This window comes from Chlamydotis macqueenii, chromosome 2 (assembly GCF_036417535.1).
Source record: "Chlamydotis macqueenii isolate bChlMac1 chromosome 2, bChlMac1.mat, whole genome shotgun sequence".
Taxonomy (NCBI): domain Eukaryota; kingdom Metazoa; phylum Chordata; class Aves; order Otidiformes; family Otididae; genus Chlamydotis; species Chlamydotis macqueenii.
This window is the reverse complement of record NC_141557.1, coordinates 119013890-119041199: the sequence shown is the minus strand read 5'-3', so window position 1 is coordinate 119041199 and position 27310 is coordinate 119013890. Positions and strand designations below refer to the sequence as shown.

Here is a 27310-nt window from a genome sequence, read left to right as displayed (position 1 = left end):
TATAAAAATTCAGTGCTTACAGCTCAGTAAGTGAACAGCCATTACGAAAACAGCTAATAAACCTCCTAGTAGTAAGAAGAAATCATTGATCTTTTTTTTTTTCTTGCTAGACAAGCTTCCATTCTTCAAAATCACATCTGTTCCTGCATGCTTCATATTTTCTCTGATTTAGTGATTAAGCGCTTCTACACAACAATACTGATGACACATAGCATCTCAGATGTAGACATTCCTGAATACAAAAATGCTTGGCTAGGATACCACTAGCTTGTAATTTTATTATATTTTTCAATAGAACAGGTTTATTGGAAATACAAGTTTATGTATGTATGTGTCCATCTTTCTGTTAGCACCCTAAAGACCCCTCCAAGCTAGCCCTAATTCCACGTTTGCAAATGCTCTGTTAAATTCTCACTTAGCATGGAGAAAACACAAGAGATACCCTTCATCTCGGGAGTTAAAAGTACTCCCTGCCTAAAAATCAAATTGTAACTCATTGGCTTTTGAGGCAAAAGGGCAAGACCCAAATTAAATTTATGTCTCACACTGGAGGGAAGCATCTCCAGCTATTTCGCTGGCTGTTCTGGAATTTCTTTGTCTTTGGTTCATATGCTTTGATTCACACTTTGTTTCTTGAGGAGCTGATGGACAATCGCAAATTATTCTCCATCAGAATTCAGTGCTGGCTGTACTGAGGATCCAGTCGCCAGGAAAAAACAAATAAATCAGCAACAAAAATTTCCTTTAACTACTGAGGGAGTTAGCAACATTTTGAAAGAAAATTGTAACATCATGCAGAAACAAATAAGTAAAACACAATTATAAGCTTTCCAACATACTATGGATGGCAGATGTATTTACCTAAGAGCTCCTCTTTTCTACTAAGTGGGCTATAAAAGCCAAATTTGCCTGAGGGACTTCTGCTAAAGTCAACAAAAACAGTCCACACACTTGCATGCAAAGAGCAAAACTGTATTTTTATATAACCATCATCTGTTAAATTCTATGCCCAGACCCTCCGCTGGCTGGGACATTTTTGCTATGTACCTAAGGATAGCATTTAGCTATAAATCCTGTCTCCCGGAACTTCCTGCAAGCTCCCTTACCAGGGTGCAATATCATCTCTGGTTAGACGGCAATTTATTCAGAAATAATTCACTTTATAGACTGGATGATGCAGTTAATTTTACCCGTTCACAACCATTTTAGACCTGGTGATAATTCTGCTTATACAGCTCTTGAAGATCATCCAGGAAGGTTCTGGGTTTTCCCCTGAACAAGATAAATGGTGGCTTCTTCACATAAATAATACATTGATTTTATGTTGAATTCGTTGCTAAGTGAAAAGATTACCTGCAGCCTTAGATACAGCACTTGCGCCCAAAAGCTACAACGTTCATTACAACCATCGATCTGAAAACAGTACAAAAACAGGGAATGAGACCAACGTGATACCAGAAATCCAGTGGTACAAAGTACTTGCTATCTGACTTCTAAAGCAGATTACCTGAAGAATTTCCTTTAGACTATGAACAGCTGGTGGCTGGTACAAATTAGAAATCTGTTCTTCCTCATCCACATCCACATGTATTTCACCAGACTGAACAGTAAGAATATAACAGAAGCTGGGAGGAGGAAGATCAGTTGTCATCTATTAAAAAGTAAGGAAAGAAATGTGAACTTAAAGAAGGCACTTTAATTTGGCCAGTTGTGTTTTATAATAATAGCTAAAACGAACCACATAGTTTACATTTTAAGAGGGATGGGGAAACAAAATTATATGGCTAGTAACAACGACTCTCTGAAGCAGAAGTTGAGTTAATAAACGACATTCACAAGTTACAAGTGAAATCAGCTTGTGTGTATCATTCTTTCCATAATCTGACATTGATCCTCATCACAAAAACATCTCATGATTTGGCATACTTGGCAAACACTGTGACTATTTCAAGGTGCATGTTGTTTTTTCATTTCTTAATTACATGGTAGGAGTGCCCTGATTATTCTTTTTTTTTTTTTTTTTAACATTCGTAACTTTTCTGAGATTTGGGGACTTTTGCATGTGGGTGGGTTTTTGTGATAGTAAACAGCTGACAAACTTTTAAAGCTGCCAAATTAAATCCAGGACAGCACAAGGACATAATGAAGAACAGGAACGCAACAGCTACAAGAACTGCTCTCTTTGTGCTATGCCAGGTTTTTCTTTTCCCCTTAAAAAGTACCGTGACGTAACAACTTTATCAATCACCACTTAAAGAGGTCTGAAACTAGAAAGGAAAAAAAGGACAATGCTAGAAAATAATTTTTATTGTGGATATAGTAAAATATTCTTCTAGCGATGTTCGTTGTTAATAAAGCATTTCATTTAATAAAAGAAATATGAATCTATTGAAGACAGCTGCCCACCCATTAAAAACAATCTGCAGAGGGAGAATAAAAAGCAAAAAACATCAACTCAAGTTCTGTTTGCCTCTGACAGAACTGAAGAAGGTATTTGAATGTACATATGGCTCAAAAGAAATCAGTTCCACAGATCTCTTCCCAACAATAGTATCAGTGTGCTGGCAATATTATTTATGTACCTATGTATAAAACTGCTTCCCTAAAAACTGTGCATGAAACTATACTGTTTGCATCAAGAATAATATATCTCAACTGAAAAAACTCTACTCAGCCAAAAACCTGCAGCAGTACAATGCAAGTCCTGATCCTCTGTGGAGTGAATTACTATTTCAAACCCATGACAGAAGTGTAAATTGCATGATTATGGAGAGTTTCCTCCATTTTTAGATTGCTAATAAAACAGAGAACATTAAGAACAAATGAGAGTCATAACAAGACTAAATAACAGTTAAGAGCTTTGCTCCATCCATGGATATTCCTATTCTCCTGTCCACAGTATTTTAATGCACAAAACAATCCACTCCTCTGAGATTTCCAAAATGCCTAGATGAAAGGGAGAGTCAAGGCTCAGCCATTTCACTCAGTTTCAGTCTTTGTTTTATATATAACCAAGGTCTGAAATTTTTATTCTGCCACATAATCTCCTGCACAATGCAAAGAACACTCTACATTGCAGAGAAAAGATTCTTAGCCTTTAGAAAGAACTAGTAATATCCACCTTTAGTATCACCTAGTTTTTGTTCATTTCCAGCTTTTTCTTGTTTTCTAGAACTTGCATCCTGATTGACTCCCCTAGGCTCTAACACAGATTTTTAATACCACAAACTTCTTCCCCAAAGAACAGCCTATACAGGAACAGCAGGACAGCAGAAGCACTTGGTTACCCAGAAGCGTCTCAAATGATCCCATATAACTAAAATGACACACGATATGACAGAACACCTTTTAAAATACAAAAGCTAATTAACAGAAAATTAAAGATACAATTTTAGATTTGCAAATGTAGAGTAATATACTTTAAATCCACATCAATACCTCCCCACCTTCTAAAATCACAGAAACATTAATTACTTTTTAGTAGATTATTTTTGTGTTCATCCTTTGACTGTCTTCACATGAGATAAGTACCAGTCCAAATAATTCTAATTAGTAAGGGACTTGATTCCAGCAGTCAATTTGTCCTCACAAAAGTTAGTTTTCAGAAAAAAAGCTTTTGCATCTAAGGCTGAAAAGAGCTTCAAGAATGAGTTAATATCCTTGTATACAGATTTCTCAACTGGCTCCACGCTATATAATATTTCTTTCCTCCTGCAAGGAGAGGAATACTCTGTCTGCACATCCTGCCATTCCAGCTCTAAAGGACTAAAACCAGGCTAATTGCATCATTTTGGAAAGATGCTGCTGATCCAGAGGGCTTCAGGTTAGCCTAGGAGGTTGCCAGAACCAGTAAAACAAAACACAGTAGCTGAAGAGAGGGAGAGAATCTGATTTCTGAAGTAAACACGATCACACTACCAACAAAAATAGCAGTTGTGAGTGAAAAAATACATTTCTCTAATAAGAATACTTACCATTTCAGAGTCTTGACTTTGTCCAGGAACTTTTACAGGCACTACTGGGGGCCACAGACTGTCTATCAGACTAAAAAGTCCTAATGCCCTTCAAAAAGACCAATAAAATCAGGTTTAACATGTTTTCCAGTGCTCTATATTATATTAAAAAGATTCATTAAGAAATATAATTTAAACCATTGTATGATTATGGAAACAATTTTAAATCATATTTGTTTTCTGGAAGCTGGTTTTGATTTGGTCTAATTAAATCTCCATCATTTCTGCTGCAGGGTGGAGAGGGAGGGAAGGGATGTATGACATTCGGTGACAAGCAAGTCATATTTAATCCTTTGCCACAAACAGCCTGCTACATGATAAAGTTCCGGGGAACTGGAGTAAATGCTAGCTTGGGAAGGACACAGATACCAGTACAACTTCTTCTGAAAAATAGCTTTTAACTATTTTAACTGATAGATTAAAAAAAAAAAAAAGTCTTGCTTCTAACATTTGCATTTCTTGCTTTTCTCTAACAGCTGGTTGTACGTGTTTTCAGGGAAGTCAGCCATTATCAGACAAAGAGAAAGAGGCAAGTTTTCGTTATATTACGTACACGTGCAGAGGACGGTCTCCTTCCTACACAGCCGCTCATTTAGTTACGATTTGTACTTATCTATTTTGCAAGTTTCCCACTTTAAATTTAGAAACAAAGATAAAATTAACAGCCCAGTATATTCAGGTAAAATGTTGCAGACTCTTCAGCTTTAGCATGCAAAGCTGTAATTTGCAGCAGCAGTTCAGTGGCTGCCTTGTCCGTTGACACGGCATCCCACTGGCCGGGCAGGAACGTCTGAGGGAGAGGCCAAGAAAACAGCTGAGAGGGGAAATAGCTGCAGATAACCAACTTGAAGAGGCATGCAGTTTTGAGTCAAAGCTCTCAGTTATCTTGTCCTAGTTCTCTGTTCTGTGTGGTAGGAGCACAGAGATCTGGATTTTAACCCCACACTGCCTCCACGAACGAGTTTCTGTCCCTCCAGTTACAAAAGCCACTACTTCTAAAGCAGCTCTAAAAAGTGAAGTCCGAAACTTGCTAAAAGTAATATTAGCTTCTAAATCCAACTGCTTAGAAGAAGGAGAAGGCATACTCTTGCATAGGGCTGAAGCACATTGCAATATGCTGCTTCTCTTCAAGAGGTCACGGAAACTCTTCTTTCAAGTTCTGCTTTTAGTTCACTTCTGCTTAAGCTTATTTATTTCTGTATTTCCTTAGTCCTTCTCTGGATCCTTAAGCGTTTATACTTTGGATATCTGCGGGCAGTGAATGTCTTCCTGAGCTTTTTCATAAAGCGCCAGCTTTCATCTATGATACAGTGTTAATACTGATGCCCAGGGACCAGCACTGTAAGAAGTTTTATGAAGGTCAATCTCAGAGTGGATCTTGTGGAATAAAGTTTGTGGTTCTCAATTCAGGCAACAAACTGGCAGATTAAAGAGATTATGTTGCTATGTGTAGTCGTGTTCTCCACACTAATAAGAAGACACGAAACACAAATGTGCTGCTCTTTTACGGAAGTGAACTTCCTGACTTACATGGCATCATTGCCAAGTCCGTAAAAGAAGAAGGCTGGAGGTTTTTTTTGTTTATGTTTAGTTTTTAACAGTCAGAACATTACAACATACAAAGCAACACTTCTTAGGTATTACAGAGACTTTTACAGCAAATTGATCACTTCTTGAATCCTTGATCAGGGTGACATTTTCTGTCCTGTATCGCACAGAACGATATCCTCTGTACAGTCACAGGAGGGCCAATGCCCAGAGGAACAAACAGGTCTTGCTGACTTGGGACATGAAAAAGGGGAGTTACAAAAAGAGAGCATAGCCTTCCGTACAACTCAGGCAGTTACACAAGTGGCCTTCCTCACACGACGTGCAACACGAGGGCAAGTGCAGCGCATGAGCATGAATGTACCACAGACTCTGTGTGTATGTGTACAGAGATCACGTATTTGCCAACTTACAGCAAAGAAGCTACATTGCTCCAGTGCAGACATAACTACATCTCCACACAGACCTTACACTGATTCCTCATCTGCATTTTTAAGTACGCACAAGGGACACAATCATAGAATGATAGAATACTCTGGGTTGGAAGAGACCTTTAAAGGTCACCTAGTCCAACCCCCCCTGCAAGGAGCAGGGACATCTCCAACCAGATCAGGTTGCTCAGAGCCCCATCCAACCTGGCCTTGAATGTTTCCAGAGATGCAAGGAAGGACATGAAGCTGTCCTTTATTCCTTAGCTCTCTTCCAGCTTGCTCATTCATATCAGAATATCTAAGACACATGTAACTGTCTTCAGTTACTTGTCTCCTTTGGAAAGAGTCATCTACTCCTTGAACTAGGAGCACTTAATTATTAGTAAATGACAGTATTTGTTTACAAACAGGCAGAAGAGCAGTGTTGTGTAGAGCAGTGTTGTGTAGTGTCTTTGACACCAGACAGGCAAAGTGCAAGGACATTCACCACCTGAGGGATTTGTAAGTTCCAAATCACATCCTGCTGGGATCCTTCTCTACCAAAGTGGGTGGTCTCTCCTGGAGCTTTGAATGTATCAGTCAGTGTCCCTGGTGAGGAGCTGCCCTCTTGCTTCACCCATTTATATGCCTCCAAGAAAGTTAACTCTCTTTCATGGACTTCAACTTAACGGATGGGGGAAGAAGGGGGGCAACGTCAGTGGAGAAATGGCAAGACATTGTGTCCTCCTCTGTAGAAAAGCATTATCCTCACAGAAAGAATAAAATTAATTCTGTTTATTGGCCAAGCAGCACTCAACATTTTTCAAAATTTCTGGAGGAAACAGGAGATCTGGTTACCCAGGATACCAAGAAGGCTGAGGCACCCAATGACTTTTTTGCCTTGGTCTTCACTGGCAAGGGCTCTAGCCACATCACCCAAGTTGTAGAAGGCAAAGGCAGAGACTGAGAGAATGAAGAACCACTCAGTGTAGAAGACTGGGTTTGAGATCATCTAAGGAACCTGAAGGTGCACAAGTCCATGGGACTTGATGAGATGCATCTGTGGTTCCTGAGGGAACTGGCCAATGAAGTTGCCAAGCCACTGTCCATCATATTTGAGAAGTTGTAGCAGTCCAGTTAAGTTCCCACTTACTGGAAAAGGGGAAACATAATGCCTATTTTTTAAAAACTTAAAAAGGAAGACCTAGGGAACTACAGGTCGGTCAGTCTCACCTCTGTGCCTGGCAAGATCATAGAGTGGATCCTCCTGGAAACCATGCAAAGGCACATGGAAAATAAGGAGGTGGCTGGTGACAGCCAACACAGCTTCACTAAAGGCAAATTGTGCCTGACCAATGTGGTGGCCTTCTACAATGGCGTTACAGTATTGATGGATAAGGGACAACCAACTGATATAATCTCCCCAGCCTTGTGCAAAGCATTTGATACTGTCCTGAAAGACATCTTTGTCTCTAAACTAGAGAGACATGGATCTGATGGATGGACTACTCAGTGGATAAGGAATTGGCTGGATGGCCACACTCAAGGAGTTACGGTCAATGTCTTGATGTTTAAGTGGAGACTAACAACGAGTGGCATTCCTCAGGGGTCAGTATTGGGACCAGCCCTGTTTAACATCTTTGTCAGTGACATGGACAGTGGGATTGAGTGTACCCTCAGAGAGTTTGCTGATGACACCAAGCTGTGTGGTGTGGTCAGCACACTTGAGGGAAGGGATGCAATCCAGGGGCACCTTGACAGTCTTGAAAACCTCATGAAGTTCAACAAGGCCAAGTGCAAGGTCCTGCACACGGGTCGGGCAATGTCAAGCACAAATACAAGCTGAGTGAAGGATGGATTGCAAGTACCCCTGAGGAGAAGGACTCAAGGGTGCTGGTTGATGAGAAGCTCAACAAGAGCTGGCAATATGCACTTGCAGCCCAGGCGGCCAACTGTATCCTGGTTTGCATCAGAAGCAGCACGATCAGCAGGTTAAGGGAGGTGATTCTCCCCCTCTACTCTGCTCTCATGAGACCTTACCTGGAGTACTGCATCCAGCTCTAGAGCTCCCAACATAAGAAGGACACAGACTTGTGGGATTGAGTCCAGAGGAAGGCCACAAAGATGATGAGAGGGCTGGAGCACCTCTCCTGTGAAGACAGGCTGAGACACTTGAGGTTGTTCAGCGTGGAGAAGAGAAGGCTCCAGAGAGACCTTACAGCGGCCTTTCAATACTCAAAGGGGGCCTACAAGAAAGCTGAGGAGGGACTTTAGACAAGGGCATGCAGGGACAGGACAGGGATAATGGCTTTAAACTGGAAGAGGGTAGATTTAGATTAGACATAAGGAAAAAAATTTTTACAGTGAGGGTGGTGGAACACTGGAACAGGTTGCCCAGAGAAGTGGTGGATGCCCCATCCCTGGAAGTGTTCAAGGCCAAGTTGGATGGGGGTTTGAGCAACCTGGTCTAGTGGAAGGTATCCCTGCTCATGGCAGGGGGGGTTAGAACTAGATGATCTTTAAGGTCCCTTCCAACCCCAACCATTCTATGATTCTATGATTCTAAATCCCACTTCAATCTGACTTGAGCAATGGGTGTATTTTATCCAATGCGTGTATCCTTCTTCAGCTATAGAGTCAGGACAAGAGATGAACAGCTGGCGCTGTGCTACAGTGAAGGTACATCGTTAGCCCCCATATGCACAAGGAGTCTTTCCAGCTACAGAAGACAAAACAAAAACTTTTAAAATTTTGCTCTGTAAGTATAATTACTAGTCACCATTAAAAAAAAAAAAATCTGATCACAAAAGAACAGACTTCTAAAAAAATGAAAAGTAAGAGTAAGAAGTGAGAAGAAACAGGCTGAAGGATAAAAAAAAGAACATGAAGTATCTTGAACAATATCTTTCGTTCAGAGACAAGGACTCTATTGTAATATTCTGTACCTTTCCTTCATAAAAAAATAAAAGACTGAATGCATACCAGGAGAAGGACAAAAATAATCTATCAGATTCTAAACAACAGACTCAACCCCCTACTTTCCATGTCAGACTAAAATCTCTGTTTGGTAAAAATATTTCTGACCCATACCGATCACACAGATATTCACTGTTTATCACCAACATAGCAAGACCACCAGTAAGTCTAATGGAGTGGTATAGTACAGACCTCCATAGAAGGATAGACTTAACAACAAGCAGACCTCTACATACAGGTACTCTTATCTTCTGTAAACCCACATCTTCAAGTTTCGCTTATATATAACGATACTTTTATATATGTGTGCGTGTGTATATACACTCACAGAGACACATGTATGTATGCATAATATGCAAAATAATACTTTTCAGTATCCTTAATTATTTTTACTGTCCAATGTGCTCAAAAGGCATCTCACTCAACTTCAATTTTCCTTGCTGAACTTCGGTACATCTTTTCTGTGTATCCACAAATGCAGACTACCCAGACAGCAGTCAAAGAATTTTAAAGATACCATACTGTTAAACAGGCTAAATACAATGCTGAGAAAATGCAAAATATACATGCAGCATGTGCAAAAATTAATCCTGATATATTTAACAAATCATCTTGAACTATCCCATAGAAAAAAAATACTGGAAGATAGTGAATGATCCTAATAAAATAGCATTTACTTCTCCCTCCTCACAATTCTCGCCCTCCCTCCCCACAATTCTCGCCATAGATGATGACTGTGGTGCCCTGTAGAGAAAAAGCTGCCTCCATTTGCTCATCTAAACACCCTCCTTCTCAGCTGCACAACTCAGCAGGAGACAGAAGTCACCTTCTGCTTCTAACCTTCCTGGCTTGTTTTGCTCTTCACTGCAAAGTCAAATGGCATATATTCATATATGCACACATGCATATACATGTTTGGTCTATGATTTTTGATAAAACCATACAAACAAAGAGAAAAGCTGTACTAATTATATTTAGATACACAGTAAAGTGATAGACCAGTATCTAACGTCTCAGCACATCTACTCTGATCCCGTGGAAATTTCATTCATTTCATACTACAAGCTATACTACAAAAATCAAACCACTTCAAATTTTGATTTTTCAAAACTGTATTTCACCAACTCTGATCTGACAACTTATTTCATAACTTAATATGAAGATTTTGTTTATTTCTCTACAAGCATGAAGTTTCATCTACAGTTCTGGTCCAAGAACTTTGTGTGTAACATGCCTGATTCAACTTTTAAAATGACAGCTTATAGTTCGGGAGATTTTTCAATTTTAATTATCATACCACAGGTTCAGGGGAAAATTATTACAAGGAGAAAATATCAGCAATACCAAAGAAAGTAGGAAAACAATGCCCATAACCAGGAAAAGAAGAAAGACTACGTAAGTTTGACGGCAGGGGACAGGAAGAAAGATGCAAAGATGCTAAGATTCTCCTCCAAAGTCTTCCACAGCTTTGCTCTGGGGACTCAAGACTTGACATTTCTCTGTTTTCTCCTCTCCTACTCTCCCAATGTTAGTCTAAAATTAAACTGTTTTCTTTTGGCCATATCAGTCCCAATTATTAAGAACTCAAAAATAAAGTAATTCCTAGTGCACTGCAAAACATCTCCTTGCTCAAAACTAAAAAGAAATTCAGTAATAATCACCTAGACTGCATAAGCTTCAACAATCAAAAGACAAGCAATCCAAATACAAAGCTGATACTGTAGGCTAGCTCTCCCTTTAATTGACCTACTAAGATCTTGCAGTGCACAAGCTACACAACACCATATTTTCTCAGACTCGAGTAATAAAAGCAACAAAATCATAAAGTAAAAATCTGAGTCTCCTAAGCCAGCATCTCAGTCAAAATACAAACAGAGAAGAGGGGTTGCTGGCTTTTTTACCCTAAGTTTTGTTTAGATATAAGAAATTATTTTGTTGAATAATTTATTTACACACTTTAATAACTAAATTTTCTAAAGCACACTAAAAATTACACATAGTATATTAAAACACTGAAATTATAATATTAAAGTACTTTTGATTCAACATGGACACGCCTATGTTATTCTCCAATGCTAGTTACTAAACGGATTCATGACAGAAGCACTGAAGATACAAGCAGTAGCCCATGCTTGTTAAAGAGAAGCAAATTCAGGAAAAAAAGTTAATTTCTGATATATAAGCAGTCATAAAATACAATAATAAAGTAGTGCAAATATTAAAAACTTCAATGCGATTACTTAAATCATGCTTTAAATGGAACTCAACTTTTAACCACAGCAATTACCGAAGTGTTTCAGGACCTCAAAACCTCAGAGACGTGGGTGGCTCTTTTAGATGGCAGTCTTTTTGGAGGAGGGAAAACCAAAGGAAGGAAGTTATGACTTCCTTGCTCTGTGGAGAGTTCTTAATATTACATTTCCTGTCAACGTCTAGCAGTTGAAACACTTTCTTCTATAGCAGTTAGCCATGGTCCTCTCTTCTGAGTGTAAAGCAAAAAGAAAAGCAAGTATACAGTGAAAAGTGAGGAAAAAGGAGAGAGATAAAGGCCAGAGAGGCACAGGACTTAACAAAAAGAAAAAAAAAAAAAAGAAAACCCTCAGGCACAATAGTGACTAAGACTACAGACTGGGATAAATGCGTGGAGATTTCACATTTCCGTGCCTATCATTTGAAAGTTTAAAATGACAAACAACAGAAGACAACTTTTTTTTGAAAACACAGAAATTTCGCAAAGAAACATAACACTGGTTGATGAACTCAATATTCAGAGTCTACTTACTTTAGAGGAAAATACAACAGATAGTACAGTACACTATTACGAACATGCCAAGAATTAAAGGTTGGGTCACATGCAAAGGTTATGAGTTGATGTATCCTTCAAAGTATTTTACCCTATCCAACATAAGTGTGGATTTTAGCACTCTCTATGCAACAGTTGCATCTTCTTTTGAAACTTGTTAAGCATTTTCAATTTATGGACAAAACTGGTAGTGACACTCTGCACTTTCTATGTATTAAGTTAAAGCATTTCTGCCTCCCCCCTCCATTTTTAAATTGGTGTCATCTTGCTGTTCTGCTGAACAGAAACTCTTCATATTTCTACCTTATAAGAAAGCATAAAGAGAAGAAGCAGGTAGGTCTGCTATACTCGGTAATAAAACAACTTACACTGCTTGGCAAATCAGGTGAAAAGACACAAATCGTCAAAATCCATGTAATTACTCTGTGTGGAACTCCAGTCAGGGCTAAAACCATAAAACTAATATTTTTGTCAATAAAAGCAGATATCTAACTACAAGGTTTATCCCAGTTTATTTAAATTAATTTCTGGTAGGAAGCAGTACACTATGACAATTTATAGGTTATTTATTCCTGAGGCATTTTAGTGAGTGCTCAGTCCCTGCATCTAATTGCATCCATTTAGTTTCTGGTTACACTGGACATACCTGAAACATGCCTGGGATCTATTAAAATATGGGAGTTACAAGTTAGTTGTACTGCATATAGATTCTTAACCAAAATTCCTGCCTCTAGCAGCACACGGCCGAAATCTCACTTCCTCTTTCTCAAGGGGCTAAATTTGTAAGACTGACACCAGGCAGTGGGAGGACAAGAGAGAGAACATACACCTCTAAGGAGCCTACACCACCAACAGCAGATCAACAAACATTTTTCAGTCTTCTCTCCTTAAACCATCACATCTTTCTTTTCTGCTGATAATAAGCATGCAGTTCAGGTAACAGTTGTAGGAAAGGCTAGGAGACAAGTAATACTGAGAGAGTGAAGAGAAAAGGTGTCAAGAAACAGATATTGAACCACATATGTGCCGTTAATTCAACTGCTACAATACTGGTTCCTACCTTACTCAACAGCCTCACAAACAGACTAGAAGAACTGCCGGAAATAAGACAGTGAACAAGCCATGGCAACTTTTTCGTGACTCAGTCATGCTCTTACAGGATTGCCAGAAACTGGACTGCAAAGGGAAACACCACTTCCGCTACCGGACTACAAAAGGAAGGATTTCTGGCAGGGATGGTTCTGAGGAGTATGTTTTATGTAGGGTGTGGGACTTGTTCTGAAAACCACCTAAATCGGTGAAAGACCTTCAAACGACCTAGTACTATGCCCCAGTACTTCTTAAAGCATATGAGTATTCAAATACAATATTCAGCATTAATAGTGTTTCTCTCAATGTAAGATTACAATATTTCTGATTTTTCACAGGGTTGACCTTGGTCAGGACAGGACATGGCTGTTTAAGTTCTTACCCTACTTTTCTTTTGGAAAACAAGTGTTTTCTTAGTGGGAGAAGAAACGGGGTTAGTTTCTTTAGCAGATCTTACAGTGCAGGTCCATTCCAAAGATCAAGTCAGGTTTACAGCCAGGTTTTTGTCTGGATGTAAAATACTCTCTATTACAGGTTTTTAGTCCTTGAAATGCAACTTCAACTTACAACAGTGATTTTAAAGTTGCATTTACTGGAATTATGTTAAACAGTACTTTAAATACTTGATGATGAGGATGGATGATGGCCTGCAAAATTTAACAGTGGTCCATTGATGCAAAAAACTTGAGTATCCCTTGTATTTCTTAAATGAAAATCTCCTCTTTCTCACTGAGGGACTGAGGAAGCACTCTGTCTCTAGAAATTACAATCCATATGACTATGGGACAACATGCATGCACGTATGGGATCGTATTAGCCATTCCTGGCTTTCTCCAGATCATGTGCTTCGAAGGCACAAAGAAAAAGTCATGACTTTTCTCTCATATTTCCTACATTTTATTCCCTTTTATCCACTTTAAAAGTCACTGTCAGACTCCAGGAAACAAACAGTTTAAAAGCCATCTCCTTTCAAAAAGTAACTGGCATTCTCAAAAAAAAAAACAGGCCGCAGCCTTTTTTCCAGGGCAAACCACATAGTTCTTATTCACTCATGCGCCGCACGCCAAGGTTGGGCACTCACAGGCATATCCCATCATGTGCTCTGGATATACCACCAGCTCTGGAAACCCATTTATCCAGTGGCAATGAGTTCTACAGTCTAATTATGCTCTGTGTGAACAAGTACTCCCTTATATTCATTTCAGCTATGGCTTTACTGTGGTTTCCATCACACCTAGAATGACAGAAAACGTGTCCTAACACTTAAAAGTAATAATAAGTTATAAAGTAGAACTTAGGCTAAAAGAATTAAGAAAAAATATAAATCCCTGAACAGTTCCCCCACCCACCCATCTTGTACAATGAAATCACGTTTTAACAACTGCGCTGTCCCCGAAGCGACGTTAGCCTTTTTCTTTTAATGTTTCCTAGCAGGGTTACCACCAGCACAGCTCCAGCTGAGCCATCAGCATTTTCAACAGTGTGTCTTCTAATCGCCCTCAGAATAGCCAGAAGTAAGTTACTGCTGACTGAAACAGACTTCATATTAGAAAAAGTCTGTCTCTTATTAGCCAGGCAGAGTACTGGAAACACCAGCAGCCAGTTGTAAAACTTCATTTGTATCCAGAATTCCAACACCATTATTTAATTTGTTTGGAAAAAATGTAACTTGAAAAAAAAAAGCCAACAAAATAATTAAATAAGAAGACGTGTTTGTTATTAAAGATCCATAAAAATGCAAGTAGGCTTGAAATCCAAAGGATCTGAAAATTAACACTGCAAGTACATAAAAAGAAGAGCATACTGAATAGGGCTGGCTGGAAAACAACAATTCCATTTTGCTAAACATTTCAAGGCTTTGAAATTTGTTTTTGTTCCAATATGAAACAAAAATGAGACTTTCTGAAAGTTTTCATGAAATGAGAATGAGAGAGTATTCATTCCCTCTGGACCTGAAAACATCTTCCCAACAAAATTGTCTCCAAAATAGATGTTTCCATGAAACATTCCGGTTTTGATGAAACAGCATTTTTCAAGAGGAAAAAAAAGTGTCAGCAGAAAAAGTGTCATCATAGCCATTCTAATACCAAAGGTTTCTCTAGACTGGATGCTTGTACAAATAAATTATGTTGAGAATTGAACTGATCTAATTATATTTATATATGTCCCCATATGAACACCATACCACATTCTTCACAAAGATACTATGTAAGATAATTGATTTTTTTTTCTTGATTGAAGATATTTTATTTTATACAAGGAATGTAAAAGGAATCACAGAATAAGCAATGAGAGGTACCATAAGTACATGTAATAAGCATAATCTGAGAGGTACCATATGTCAATTTTTTACTTATCTGTGCATATTTTTCTAAAAACCTGTGGACATTCTTATTCCAAAATAATAACGGCTTTACGATCTGTGAGATTTTTTCTTTTTAAATAAATTTAAACTGTGCTTCCAAAACCATACAGACTTAACTGAATTAAGCTGTCATATACTAAGGGAAAGTCTGTGCTTGAATCCTCAACCTTGACTGGGCAGCGCTGTAGAAAATCATACTGTAATAAACAGTTCTGCAATGAAAGGGAGGTGAACTAATGTTTTTAAGCCTTGAATCTACTGAAGATTTTATTTTATGAAATATTTTATGAAATACTGCATACTGCAACTCTTCTCTATCCCTTGCTCTGCTAAGTGTATATTTGTGTGTTAGCTTATTAATGCTCATTTTGGAGTATGGTTGGCTCAAGTACTATTGGATGTCCCAAAAATGGCAATGAGGAGATTTAATCAAACAAAGCCTGATTCAGTTGTTCCAAAGAATATTGATCACAGAAATAAATAAAAAAGCAGATCATCTCTGCCTGCCACAGCATGCAGTACGTTCTCCCATGAACTGTTCTCACCTTTCTCTTGTGGTTCTTTGTAAAATTTTCATTCCAGCTAGGCAGCAGAATTTTCCTTCCCATCTCCTGCAGTACTGCTCAAGGTCATCCGCAGAATTCAGGGACTGCAACTGCACTTCACTGAACATGCCATAGGCATCCTGGACAAGGAGACATAACCTGCAAAACATTCCTCTGTTATTCATTGGCTCCTGTTCATAACAAACCAGTCAGCAAATTACTGAAAATTACATTACAAGCTTCAAAAGAGGGCTTATCCTCTACAATATCTGGAGCGTTTCTACCAAATAATGAATACACAAAACCATTATCATTAAAGGTTTTCTCATGTATATTTGCAGGAGCTAACAGGGACATGACACAGAGAAGCATGACTGAAAAAAAAGCACAAGGGGCTTGCACTTGGGATTAGATCAACTAACGGCTACACGCTATGCGGTTTGTGTACCTACAAAGAAAGAAAGTTGAGTTTTTGCCTAACTTGAGGTGAATTCTGCAATGCAGACAGAACAATTATGCAAATGTAAATGTTTGTGTGTATAAATACAAAAATTCTGCTTAGAAGTAAACGAAGCAATGTATTTCACAAGTAATAATCACCAACACTGGAACTGGCAAAGCAGGCACTACATTTTCTATCACTTTTTAAAAAGACTCCTGAGGATGCAAAAAAGAGTGAAATGTCCATTTTTCTTTTCTTTAAAAAAAAACCCAACATGAAACTTCAGATTAGTATATTCAATATTGGCAATGAAGAAGGTCAGAGGAACTATTTCGAGGAGGTAATTAAAGAATGCGCTAAACAAACAATTTGATTAAAGTAATCTATGAAAGTAGAGGCTGTAGGGCTGGGAAGTATTGCTTAACCAACTTGTTGGCATTTTGAAAAGATATTACTGTCCTAGCAGATAAGGCAAAATCAGTGGATGTCATACATTTAGATAGGCAAAAATGCATTTCACAAGATTCTGCACCTGAGATAAGCAGCCACGATAGCATGAGTCATGCAGTGCTGGAGGAAGGAGGCTGCTGTCTACAAGATGGGTTTAATTGCCCCAGAAAGAGACAGTTAAGCATGGAAACTTTTCATGCTACCTTTGAGTGTAGCATATGCATCATTATTTCTAAATAAAACTCAAAGGTTCACTAAGCAGCAGAATTAAGCTCATTTCAAAGGTACATTCTAAAACTACCTTCTCCAGAGCAGTACCATTATTCACAGCAAGCTGACTCCAACTGCTTGTGCAGCACATCATATAACCGTGCCATTATATGCATCCTGAAAGCATTCAACAGTAGTCATTATGTCTTTATAAAATACATTTTAAGTGAAATGAGCTCCTACATCTCTCTGGAAGGAATCAATGTATTTATTCGCAAGCAAGCTTAGGCACATGGAAGATCATTAATCAGAGTTTCATTCTTCATTATGAACTAACTTTGGCTTACACCCTTTAGAGGGCTCTATTAGACATAGGATACAACTCCAAAGCCTTTCAGACATCAGTGGCTGTGCAAGCACCAGCTGAGAGTCCTCATTTTTCAGATTCTGTTGCTGGTTTTGAGGACCAGGGAGTGGTGGGACTGAACACAAACAGAGGCTCCTGTATTTTTCCCTTTATCTATAGCTACGAGGGTCTCACACAAAAAGTCTTCACCAGGCAATGAAAGCTTAGGTACAATTCCTCCACAGCCTCCCACAGTTAAGTCCTTTAGAGCTGTGAAACACTCCTTCTACTTTGAGCAACGACAAATAGGAGGAAACCAACCACTGTTGTGATGTGTAGGCTGAAAGGATACATACCCTCACCTCCGGGATGAGTGGTGTTCCCAGTCTATAAAGTGAGTGACTCTTAACACTAGAAACTCGTGTCTTCAATAGTTCTATCGCTCTTTTCATTTTCTGTGTAAAAAGATCCATGAGATCCCTTCTAGATGTGTACCACAAAATTGTCTCCAACTCAACAGAACAAAGACTGATGTGCTATGAACAAGACAGCCCAGAAGAAGAAAAACTATGGTTGCCTGCTACTTTCCATGTTAGGACCTTGCAGTTGGTTAAAAACTCTCCCAGGTTTTAACTGATTGGATTGAAACTCCTCATGCTATTTTTTGTTTCTAAAAATAGAGCTAATATGCTCTGGACTTTTCTGAAAATCAGATTGAGTGGAACAGGAAAAACAAAGCAAACAGTTTTGCCCATGTTAACAAAACATTCAGTGACTGTTAATTGTGAAAAATCAGGCCTTTGTATCTTGGAGCGAGCAAGGGCCAACTGAATTAGTGTTTCATATCTGATCAGTTCGGCAGTCTCTTAACTGATCACTGGGATTTCTTGTATCTTTAGTGAGACAAAACTGAATGCAAGTAAGTCTTAGACTAGCTGGCACCAGGTTCATATTAAGTCCTCTGGGACATGTTAATTGCCCAAATAAAATTAGCTTGGTTGGTGCTGAAGACATCAGACGCTAAAAGTGCATTTTCCCAGTCCTTTTAAGCCTGGGAGTCTCAACTCCCCGCACTCCTAGCTGCATATTTCCATCCCTTTGTAGTGGCGGCATAAATGGCTAGGACAGGAAACTGATCAGACCAAAAAAAAATACTGTAGCCATCAGCATAATCAGATCAGCTCCTTGAAAATTAACTCTGTGGAAGTAATGGAGTACTACCTCTCAACAAGGATGTATTTTCCAGGCAGGATTAGGAGGCTGAAGCTCCCACTCCAGTCATCTAGTGTATGTAGCGCAACATCCCAAGTCATATGATGGGAGAATGGTCATCTTATGACCAAGCCTGATATACAGTAAAGGTAGTAAAGGTAGAACCATATAACTTGAGGCTCATATCACTAATGTTCCCATTCACACTAGTAATGCGCTCATGACTACTGGCATCATGAAGAAACGCAGAGCAGCAGAACCTCTTGCACCAGGCCCCAAATACTTCTGCTAGATTAGGACCATACACATGAGCAGACATCCACTATATTACACTTGTTCTAACAGCATCTCAAAGGTCGTCACGATTTCTCTGCAACACGCATTTATAATAAAATGTATATATTCACTCACTTGGAAGATAGAATTTCACAAATAACCTTCAGATGCCCAATTTGAGACTAAAAGATGAGGAACATCCCAAACTAATACTCATGAAGGGAACTTCACAAAGACATGTTCCCTCCTTCAGCACACTTTTAAAGCAGCATGAATGAAATGATGACAAAAACTTGAAATATTCTCAACATCATTTGATCTGCCTCACACTGATTAACTAGGTAATACTATAGGTATTTAATGATGAGTGACAACTGATTTTCCTACTTAATGACTACTACAAAATCAGCTGAATCAATCTCACAACAGACTCAGTGATGCATTTGGAGAACGAGTCTCATGTTCTCTGAAACTTGTTCTCTTACAGATTTTGCACACACTGTTAGCATCACTAACAGTAGTCCAGTTGCTTTCAGGGCCTGTTGATTCATGGCCCTAACTTCCTCACCAGCATTGGCTTTTTTTCCTTGATTTCACTTTATTCCCAGAAAAGTACATTTGTATTATTTTCCCATGTTACAGTGCTGCTTTCATACTGCAGCAAATGTTCTTGCAAATTAAGTTTTAGCAGCAAGTCTAACTGTGATTAAAGCAACAGTTTGTCCCATGATTTTTCCCCCCTTTGAAGCTCACTACCAGGATGAAAACCCACATCTAAATTGCGAGACAAGTTGCAAATCCAAAATGAGTATCTGCCCCCAGGAATTCAGCATTTATGTTTTGTACTCATCTACCACAAATACTTCCTTTTTTTCCATAAAATGTGGCGCTTGTACGGAATCTGTGAACCAGCTAAAACATACCTTTACCAATGCCTTGTCAGTATGCATAGCAATGAACTGTTAAAAAAAAAAAAGAAGGGCAACATCTCCATTTTTATCAGCAACACTCACGTAGAGAGGAAATCAGGGCCACCTTTATTTTTGGGACAATAGGGTGTAACCCTGCGTAAGACCTGAATTTAAAATATGGTTTCGGAAACTGAAATTTCTCATGCAAAGGAGCAGAGAATTCACTCCAGCAGCGAGGGGCGGCAGGAAAGCCAGCAGAGGAGTGAGTGTGGGAGATGCAGACTAAGGAAAAGGTGAAGTATGACTCATTGGTAATAACAAAGGGGGCGAAGATAAGGATGATAAGAAGTGAGGCAAAGATTAGTCTTTTTTTTTCTTCCTTTTTCTTTTTAAAAAAGTAATGACAGAGTAAGTCTCATGCAAAAGCTTGGGAAGCTTTTTTTAATTTGCTAATAGCCAGAAGCAAGGATGGGCGCTGGGAGAAGATGAGACTGATTACTCTGCATTATTTCTATGATTGTGCTGATCTTTAGGACAAAATGGCTCCCAGTAGAAATCTGGAGAGGATTACAGGATTACTCTGCCATGCCCTTCTCCTGGTTAGTCACTCCTCATGGGTAAAGGGTAAAGCCTTCTTTTACTATTACTTTTTTATGCATGAAAAATTGTATCTCTCCATACTGCTGCCTTGTATGACTTTCTGGAGAGGTAATTGTGACAAAAACCTTCTTCAGCTTTGGTCATCTCCAGCTTCCTCAGTGGCTGGTGGAAAATAATAAGATTTGCCTGCAGAGGCGAGGAGAGCACACAGAGGCCAGAACTGACCGATGACACAGGGGTCACCTTTACGATGCCTTGTGAAAACAAGCAACAGAAATTTGTCATGAACAGATCTTAACTAACAAATAATTGTTTCACTCTACGGCAGGAGGACAACCATGTGGCCCACAGCAGCTTTTCTCCACGCATAGCTAAGCTGTGCAGTATGGCATAAGGAACAAGACAGCCAGGCAAAGGCTACCACCTTCCCAGTGCTCAGCAGGCCGCTCATCAATTACTCTTTCTTTGGAAGGGAGAGAAAGGGTGGAATGGGGAAAATACCTGAAAACTAATTGAATTGTATTAGCTCTGATATTTGCTCATTCTTTATCTTAGCCATCCAAGAGGCAGCTGCTGCTGCTTTGTTTGTCAGAAGGACTTCTTATCTCTCTGAGGTGCGGTCCTAGCAGAGGCATAAAGCACACGTACATAAACACACATAAACAAAAACCCCCTCTCCCTTAATCACCAGAGGCACAACACTACCTACACAACTCCAATTCAGCGACTTGTCTGGTCAAGTCTCAAGGTGGAGCTGATTAACTCCTGCTAATATGGCTCCGATTCAAACTGTAACCTGCAGGACACCACCCTACCGGGATGTAATTTATCCCTGCCTTACGCACTCCTTGCATTCACCATACCCATGTTATCTCTGAAAAATCAAAGCTTAGGGCACAGGTATAAACGTAAAGGGACAACCACCCATCTTCCCCACCCCTCATAACACCAGCAGGAGTTTCCTATTAAAAGCATCGTATTCACCAGATTGCAAATAGCTTTGCCTTCCCTTTTGAAAAGTACATAGCTGCTGCAACCTCCTTTAAGGAGACACAAAATTCAGAGTTTTCTGCTTAAAATCCGTGCTATTTGCTGTCACTAAATAGTGAGGGAAGCTCCACAGAGCAGCAATAACTATGGACTGAATGATACAAATGAAAACTAATGAGGATCACAAGTAGGCCCTTCTACGCATAGGTCACAGAGGTACACAGGTTCAGAGGAAAACACAAGCACTGCTGCTTCCAGTTTATAAGGGGAATGTCAAGCTCAAAGAAGAATCCTGATGACAACTCTCTCCAAGTATAGACATTTCTAGCACCCAGGCTCGTGTTCCGGTTTGAAGCCCTGAGACGACCAAAATGGCAGTAATTTGCTTTGAAAACCAGAGGTTTAAAATTACTGAAAAGGAGAGTTTGTGATTATGTATGTTTTTATTCAGTAACTGTGGAAGATTCCTTCCAGCAGGGAAGAAAGGAGAAGGCAGTTCAGGAGCGCTGGACCTGGCAGAGTAGGAACAGTGCTCACAGTTAACACCAGACACTCCGGTTCCCTCCAGCGAGAGACAGGCTGTCCTTGCAGAAGTATTGGTGGAAACTGCCCAAGTGACAGGAGCATCGCCAGGGAAATGAGCAAATCTTATCTCAGCATCTCAAAGAGAAAATACGTAGCAGAGGCCTCCCCGGTCTCAGGAAAGGAATCTTTTCTTTGCAGGCACTTCTTAGCATGTGTGTAACAGAGTATGCATATAACACACTTTGCAAATAACTCACTACAGTAACTATATACCAAGCCCAACATTTTGGATTTTCCTTGTTTTTCCTGACATTTTCATACATACGTTAAAAAAATGAAAAAGAGTGAGAGAGGTTATAAAATAACTGTTGCTTATTTTTCTTCACTTCCTTCAACAGTCACTTATTTCAATACAAACTGGAAAATCAAATGCAACTTCCACAACATCTTTCATTAATCCCTGTCTGCTGATTCCTTTTTCCATTTCTTCATTCAGGTTAATCCTTCCACCTACTATTTTCTGTCTATGACCTGAAGGAACAGCACTTCTGTGGGAAACGGCTTTTGTGCACAGGAAGAAACCTGCACGAGCCAAATGTATCAGCAGGATTACCTTTTTAAAGCACAACATGCATGTAGAGAATGGAGCTCCACAGCACTGTAAATGTTCCCACTCAAAACATGGAACACCACCTACCTACATGCAACTTCTCGGAAATGGGTGTAGAACAAACACGAGACAGCTTTTCATACTTGCAACGACAACTGCAGCTTCATATGTAACAATTTTTTTCAGCATAAACAATTTATTCTATTCTAAGTTTTCATGTGGCACCAAATGAACTTTATAAACTTCCCATCTGACACTGTCTCTAAGTGCACTTTCAAATTAAACTGCTGATGTGTGTGTTTTATTTGTACACAGAATTTTACTCAAAAGTAAACAAAACATTTAAAACCATAAAAAGACATTCCTGACATCCACTCAAACAAAATAGAGAGCCTAAGCTATAATTTCAAACAGTTAGAGAGTTGCATTTGAGAAATATTTTCAGTATCATCCGATAGCTTCCCTTATCTCAGATTCATAAATGAATACTGAAGCTGTTCTATATTAGTAGTTTTAATCCAAAGTAATTATGCCACGTAAGTAAAAAATTATAGTGATGGTTGGTTTGGAAGACACAGAAAGTTAAGGAAAAATAACTTCCTAAGTACTGCCTACAAGTTTGTATAAAGGTTCAGTAAAGCCTTCCTCCCTTCAGATCCCCCAGGCATCTCCACATTACACTGTATGTAACTTACGATCCTTCTGCTAAGGTCCATTCCACACAGTTTGTTACATAAATAAAAATAATTTTGGGTGGTAACAGAAAAGCAAGCACATCAGATCATCCTAGCTTGTTTCAGACTCACTATGCTGTTAATTGTAGTTGGTAAAAAAAAAAAAAAGACGCACACAGTCCTCAGGTACCCCAGTGTACCATTACTTCAGCATAGATTTCCATTACAACCCCTTCGTTATTTCAGTATATAATTCAGAGAAAAAAATATTTTCCTGTACGTCATGATTTACTAATCAAGAGTAAAAATGTACACTTAAACTCACAGGCTCAGCTGAAAACTGCAAGTCTTTCCTATGGATGATCTCCAACAGAAAAATCATGTTCCAAATATAACGTGTAATTACCACCCAGTCATTTAAAGCACTTATCTATGAATCTGAGGAGGGGTTCTTTGTTTATTTTTTTTAATCTTAAGACTTTGTAATTACTGTTTTGGCATCCAAGAATTCCAACAGTCAGCGAGGTGCTGCCAAAAGATCTTCTCTTGCAAGGTGCTCTGCACCTACCTTTCCAAGAAAATCAGCATTCAGTTGCTGGTTCTGGCAACATTTCACATCATCTTCACCACACTATGTTTCCTCCACACCTCAGTTCCTTATATGTAAGAACCAGAATAAAAACCCTGTCTTCAGAGGGCAATCTGAAAGCAATAGCCAAATAATACAGTTGTATCTAGGAGGGCAGGTCCACAAAGTCTATTCTGTGTGCTAGATCCCATTTGAGCTGGGGGAGGAGGCTATATATATGTATGTTTATATATAGAGAGAGAGGGCTTCCTTGCAGTATCAACCTGTTTCTTCCATGCTACAGGGCTTAGAGAACTCTCAACTCCCCCTACAAAACCCACAGCAAGGGCTTTACAGAATTACAGCATCTGGAATGAAGCACTGGAGCAGCAGTACTGGGGTCCCCTATCTTTCAAGATCGTATTATTTGTGGATTCACTAGATTTACTTCTGAACCACACAGACCTAGGTGGGATCCTAGAAGATTTTAGTAAAAAAAAAAAACCAAACCAAAAATACAAAAAAAACCAAAACAACCTGCCCCCAAACAACATGAAGTGAGTATTAAAGAAAAAGAATGGCCCATTTCAGCAGGCACAGAACACCTCAAAACACATTCCTGGTAGAACAGCATTGCACATGTGCTTCCCCAGTGCATGTGAAAGGTAAATGAAACACAGCAACTCTGTGGGATTTCTTACAGCGCTGCGTCTGTATTCAATAAGACATTCTGCTGTTTCAATGCCACATCATCCCACCGAACTAGCACAAAAACTATAATATTCATTGAAATAAAGGGTAGAATAAAGAGCAAAGAAGAAAAGCAGAAGTGAAATTATGTTTGGGCTCCTTCCCTGGCAGAATGGCAACTTTCTGCTCCTTCTCACAGGGTCTGCTGTTTCTGTTTTTCACTCACACTGTTTTTTCTTTACTCTCCTGCGGTGGCTGCCTTTCCTAGGTGTGTTTCTAAATGAGGGAGAGGGAGCGTGTTTGTGTGTGCACGTCGCGTGTTTACGAGAGTTATGGTAGCAGTTCTCAGCAGTCCACCGAGAGTTCTAGGAAACGGCCCCTGTTATTTTATTCTGGGTCAATGTCAGCTCATGTCAGGCAGTAAAGATCACACAGGACAGCTCGCTCCATCTCGCAGTCCTGGCCGGAGGCCTCAATGGGAGAGGGAAAGGGAGCGAGAGCTGCGAGTGGGCGGAGAGCCTTCCCAGCACTCTACCAACCACCGCACGAGGAATTATGATAAACACCACTCTGGAAACCAGATACAACAGTACATTGTGTTCTTCTTCGGAAAAACAACCAGACTTCGGCTCACTTAAAGTAAACAGTTAATCCTGTTTATCTTTTTTTTTTCTTTCTTTCTTGATGAGTTGTTAACAGAACAATCTCTTCTGCAAAGCAAATAAGAGAGCCGTCCCTTAAATTCGTACTGATTTTCCCTTCCTTCAAGAAAAAAAAAAAATCAATTCGCTATGTAAACTTTCTACTATCGGCAAACAGTGTGGAATAACAATCTTTCTTGGCTTAAACTGACTTAACAAAGCCATGCCAAAACTGAATGAAACCTTTCCCTCACTTACATATTTTATTTTGGAAAACTGAAGTTGCAAACAGAGTGTTCTATTCATCCCTTTTAACTATTCCTTTTCTGACAAGAACAAGTAAAACTGGTAAAAAAAAAAAAAAAAAATCAGGATGCGTGGTGTCCTTGCAGGCGGAGAGCAGGGCGCCTGGGAAGTACAGATGAGCTACCAAGCAGAGGGGCGGCTGTTCCCAGGTTTTCTCTGGAGGTAAAAAGAGAGGAGTCTGGCTAATCAACTGCAAATGCAAGAACAAACTGTTATTCTTCTTTTCAAAATATATAGATGCTTACTGTGCAAATTCATGATGCCCCTGACTTTCAATATTAAGGGTGATTAATTAGAAAAGCAGCTGGAATTGATTATCTTGTTTTGCCGGAGTCACCACAGTCTACCTATTAACTACTTCTTCCTAGGGACTCCAACCGAGTCCACTGAAAGTTACAAGTTTTTCCAAAGGGAATTCTAATTTTTAGCACTCGGGAGTTTAAATAGCTCTGAAAGTCAACAACGAAAGTGTGCTTAACATCGCCAGTCAGTAACAGTTTGTTGATTTAGCTATTTATAATCACAAAAATACGTGATTTGCAAAACTGAAAGAGGAGAAGGAAAATATTTTTTTACTCATCTTGCAAGCTCTCAGATTCTGGGTTTTCTGTGCAACTGATATCATCAAGTGCAAAGATGTAAATTCAGGTCTGGGAATGAAAGTCTGATTTTCAGATTTTATTTTTCAAAAATATTTCACATATAAAACTTTAATATTTTTTTTACGCTTTTCCTGCCTTGAGATCTTAATTTATTTTGCATTTATTTTAAAATCTTTTGTAGTAATTGCTGAATTTACATCGCTCTCGTGAGCTCTAAAGCAACAGAGCAGGACAAAGCAGTGCTGTTTCCCATTGCAGAAACTGGGCTGGGGCGGCAGCTATCAGTGAACCAGGGCCAGAAGCCCAGAGGAGCAGTCTCTGAACCATCCCCCTCCAGTCCATCACTTCACCCACCACAGCTGCCAGCCAAGACTGGAAGAGCAGTATGCCTCCAGCCAAGACTGGAAGAGCCAGTATTGGTAGGACAGGACTGCTGTTGAAGAATTCATCTTGCTCCAAGTGCATCCTGTCATTTAACCCCCTCCCTCCCAGTGCTGCACCTGCACAAGAAAAGCATGGTTGCTCTCTTATGACCGTGGGTTTGGCCCATCAACTCTGTCCCCAAATTGATGGACAGTCCACAGTGCTATCTATGAAGAACCCAACTTGCGCCAAAGTGCTGCAGCTCTGAGCAGAGTGGTTATTAGCTGCAGGACTGCAGGGAAGAAGCAATACACTTAGGTAAAATCTCTCTCTTGGAGAGCCAGAGGAGAATGTGGCAGTGCTACAGTCTGCTTGTTGGAGAAACTCCTGGGGACAGGAGAAAAAGCAATACACCTAAATCATTTAGGATGCAGTTATAACTCATGTACAAAAGATGACTCTCTGACTCCCCAAATTTTGACCCCATGGTGGCTGGCCATCATCAGACCCTACTTCAGGAGGGAATGTATCAGCTGAGAGGAATGCAGATGAGAGGTGAATGGATGGGAGATCATTAGGAGATGAAGCAACAGCAGGAGGAAAAGGTGGAAGGTGAAGAAAACAAAGATCAGGAGGAAATGTTCTCTGATATTACCTCTTTTCCACTTCTTTTCTTACACCTTGCTGTTTTCCATATCTCTGGTAGTTAGAGATTAGGGGGAAAAATGCTGGTCTGTGGCAACGCTAGTATAATCTCGTGGATGACCTACAAGCATTACTGATGGGCACTTTCCCCAGACATGTTCAGATTTTTTATATCAGATATTACGGACACAAGAAGTGCTGCTGAAAGAGAAGTGAGGATAGCAGCAGTTTTCCAATATGAAAAGAAAAAATGAAGTTTTATTACCCGTTTAAGCTTCCATTGGAACTCTTCAAAATGAGAAATCTCAAGTAAAGCTTTAGAAATTACTTTTAAATAAGCAGTATTAAATAAGCAGTATCCAAACCTCGCTCAAATTAACATCTTTCCATTGATTTCAATAAGCTTCATTTCATGCTGTATAGCAGGCAGAGAAAATACCTGGACATTCCTCCACCTTCATTTCATTCAATCATTCATGCAAATTCCACGTTTCTCATTT

At 39.5% G+C, this 27310-nt stretch overlaps 1 protein-coding gene across 2 annotated transcripts in view; it reads right to left on the bottom strand.

The window, feature by feature from the left end:
• The window catches only part of SPIDR (scaffold protein involved in DNA repair), a 204640-nt gene that overhangs the window by 13850 nt on the left and 163480 nt on the right, over window positions 1–27310 (bottom strand). For both annotated transcript variants that reach the window (XR_015257684.1, XM_086740788.1), the window contains exons 11-14: window positions 15750–15908; window positions 3975–4062; window positions 1508–1651; window positions 1354–1413 (exon numbers count right to left, since the gene is read on the bottom strand). Coding sequence is in view for 1 of the 2 variants with exons in the window: in XM_086740788.1 (XP_086596914.1) it covers window positions 1354–1413; window positions 1508–1651; window positions 3975–4062; window positions 15750–15908 (451 nt within the window). In the remaining variant the exon portion in view is untranslated. The remainder of the gene's footprint in view (window positions 1–1353; window positions 1414–1507; window positions 1652–3974; window positions 4063–15749; window positions 15909–27310) is intronic.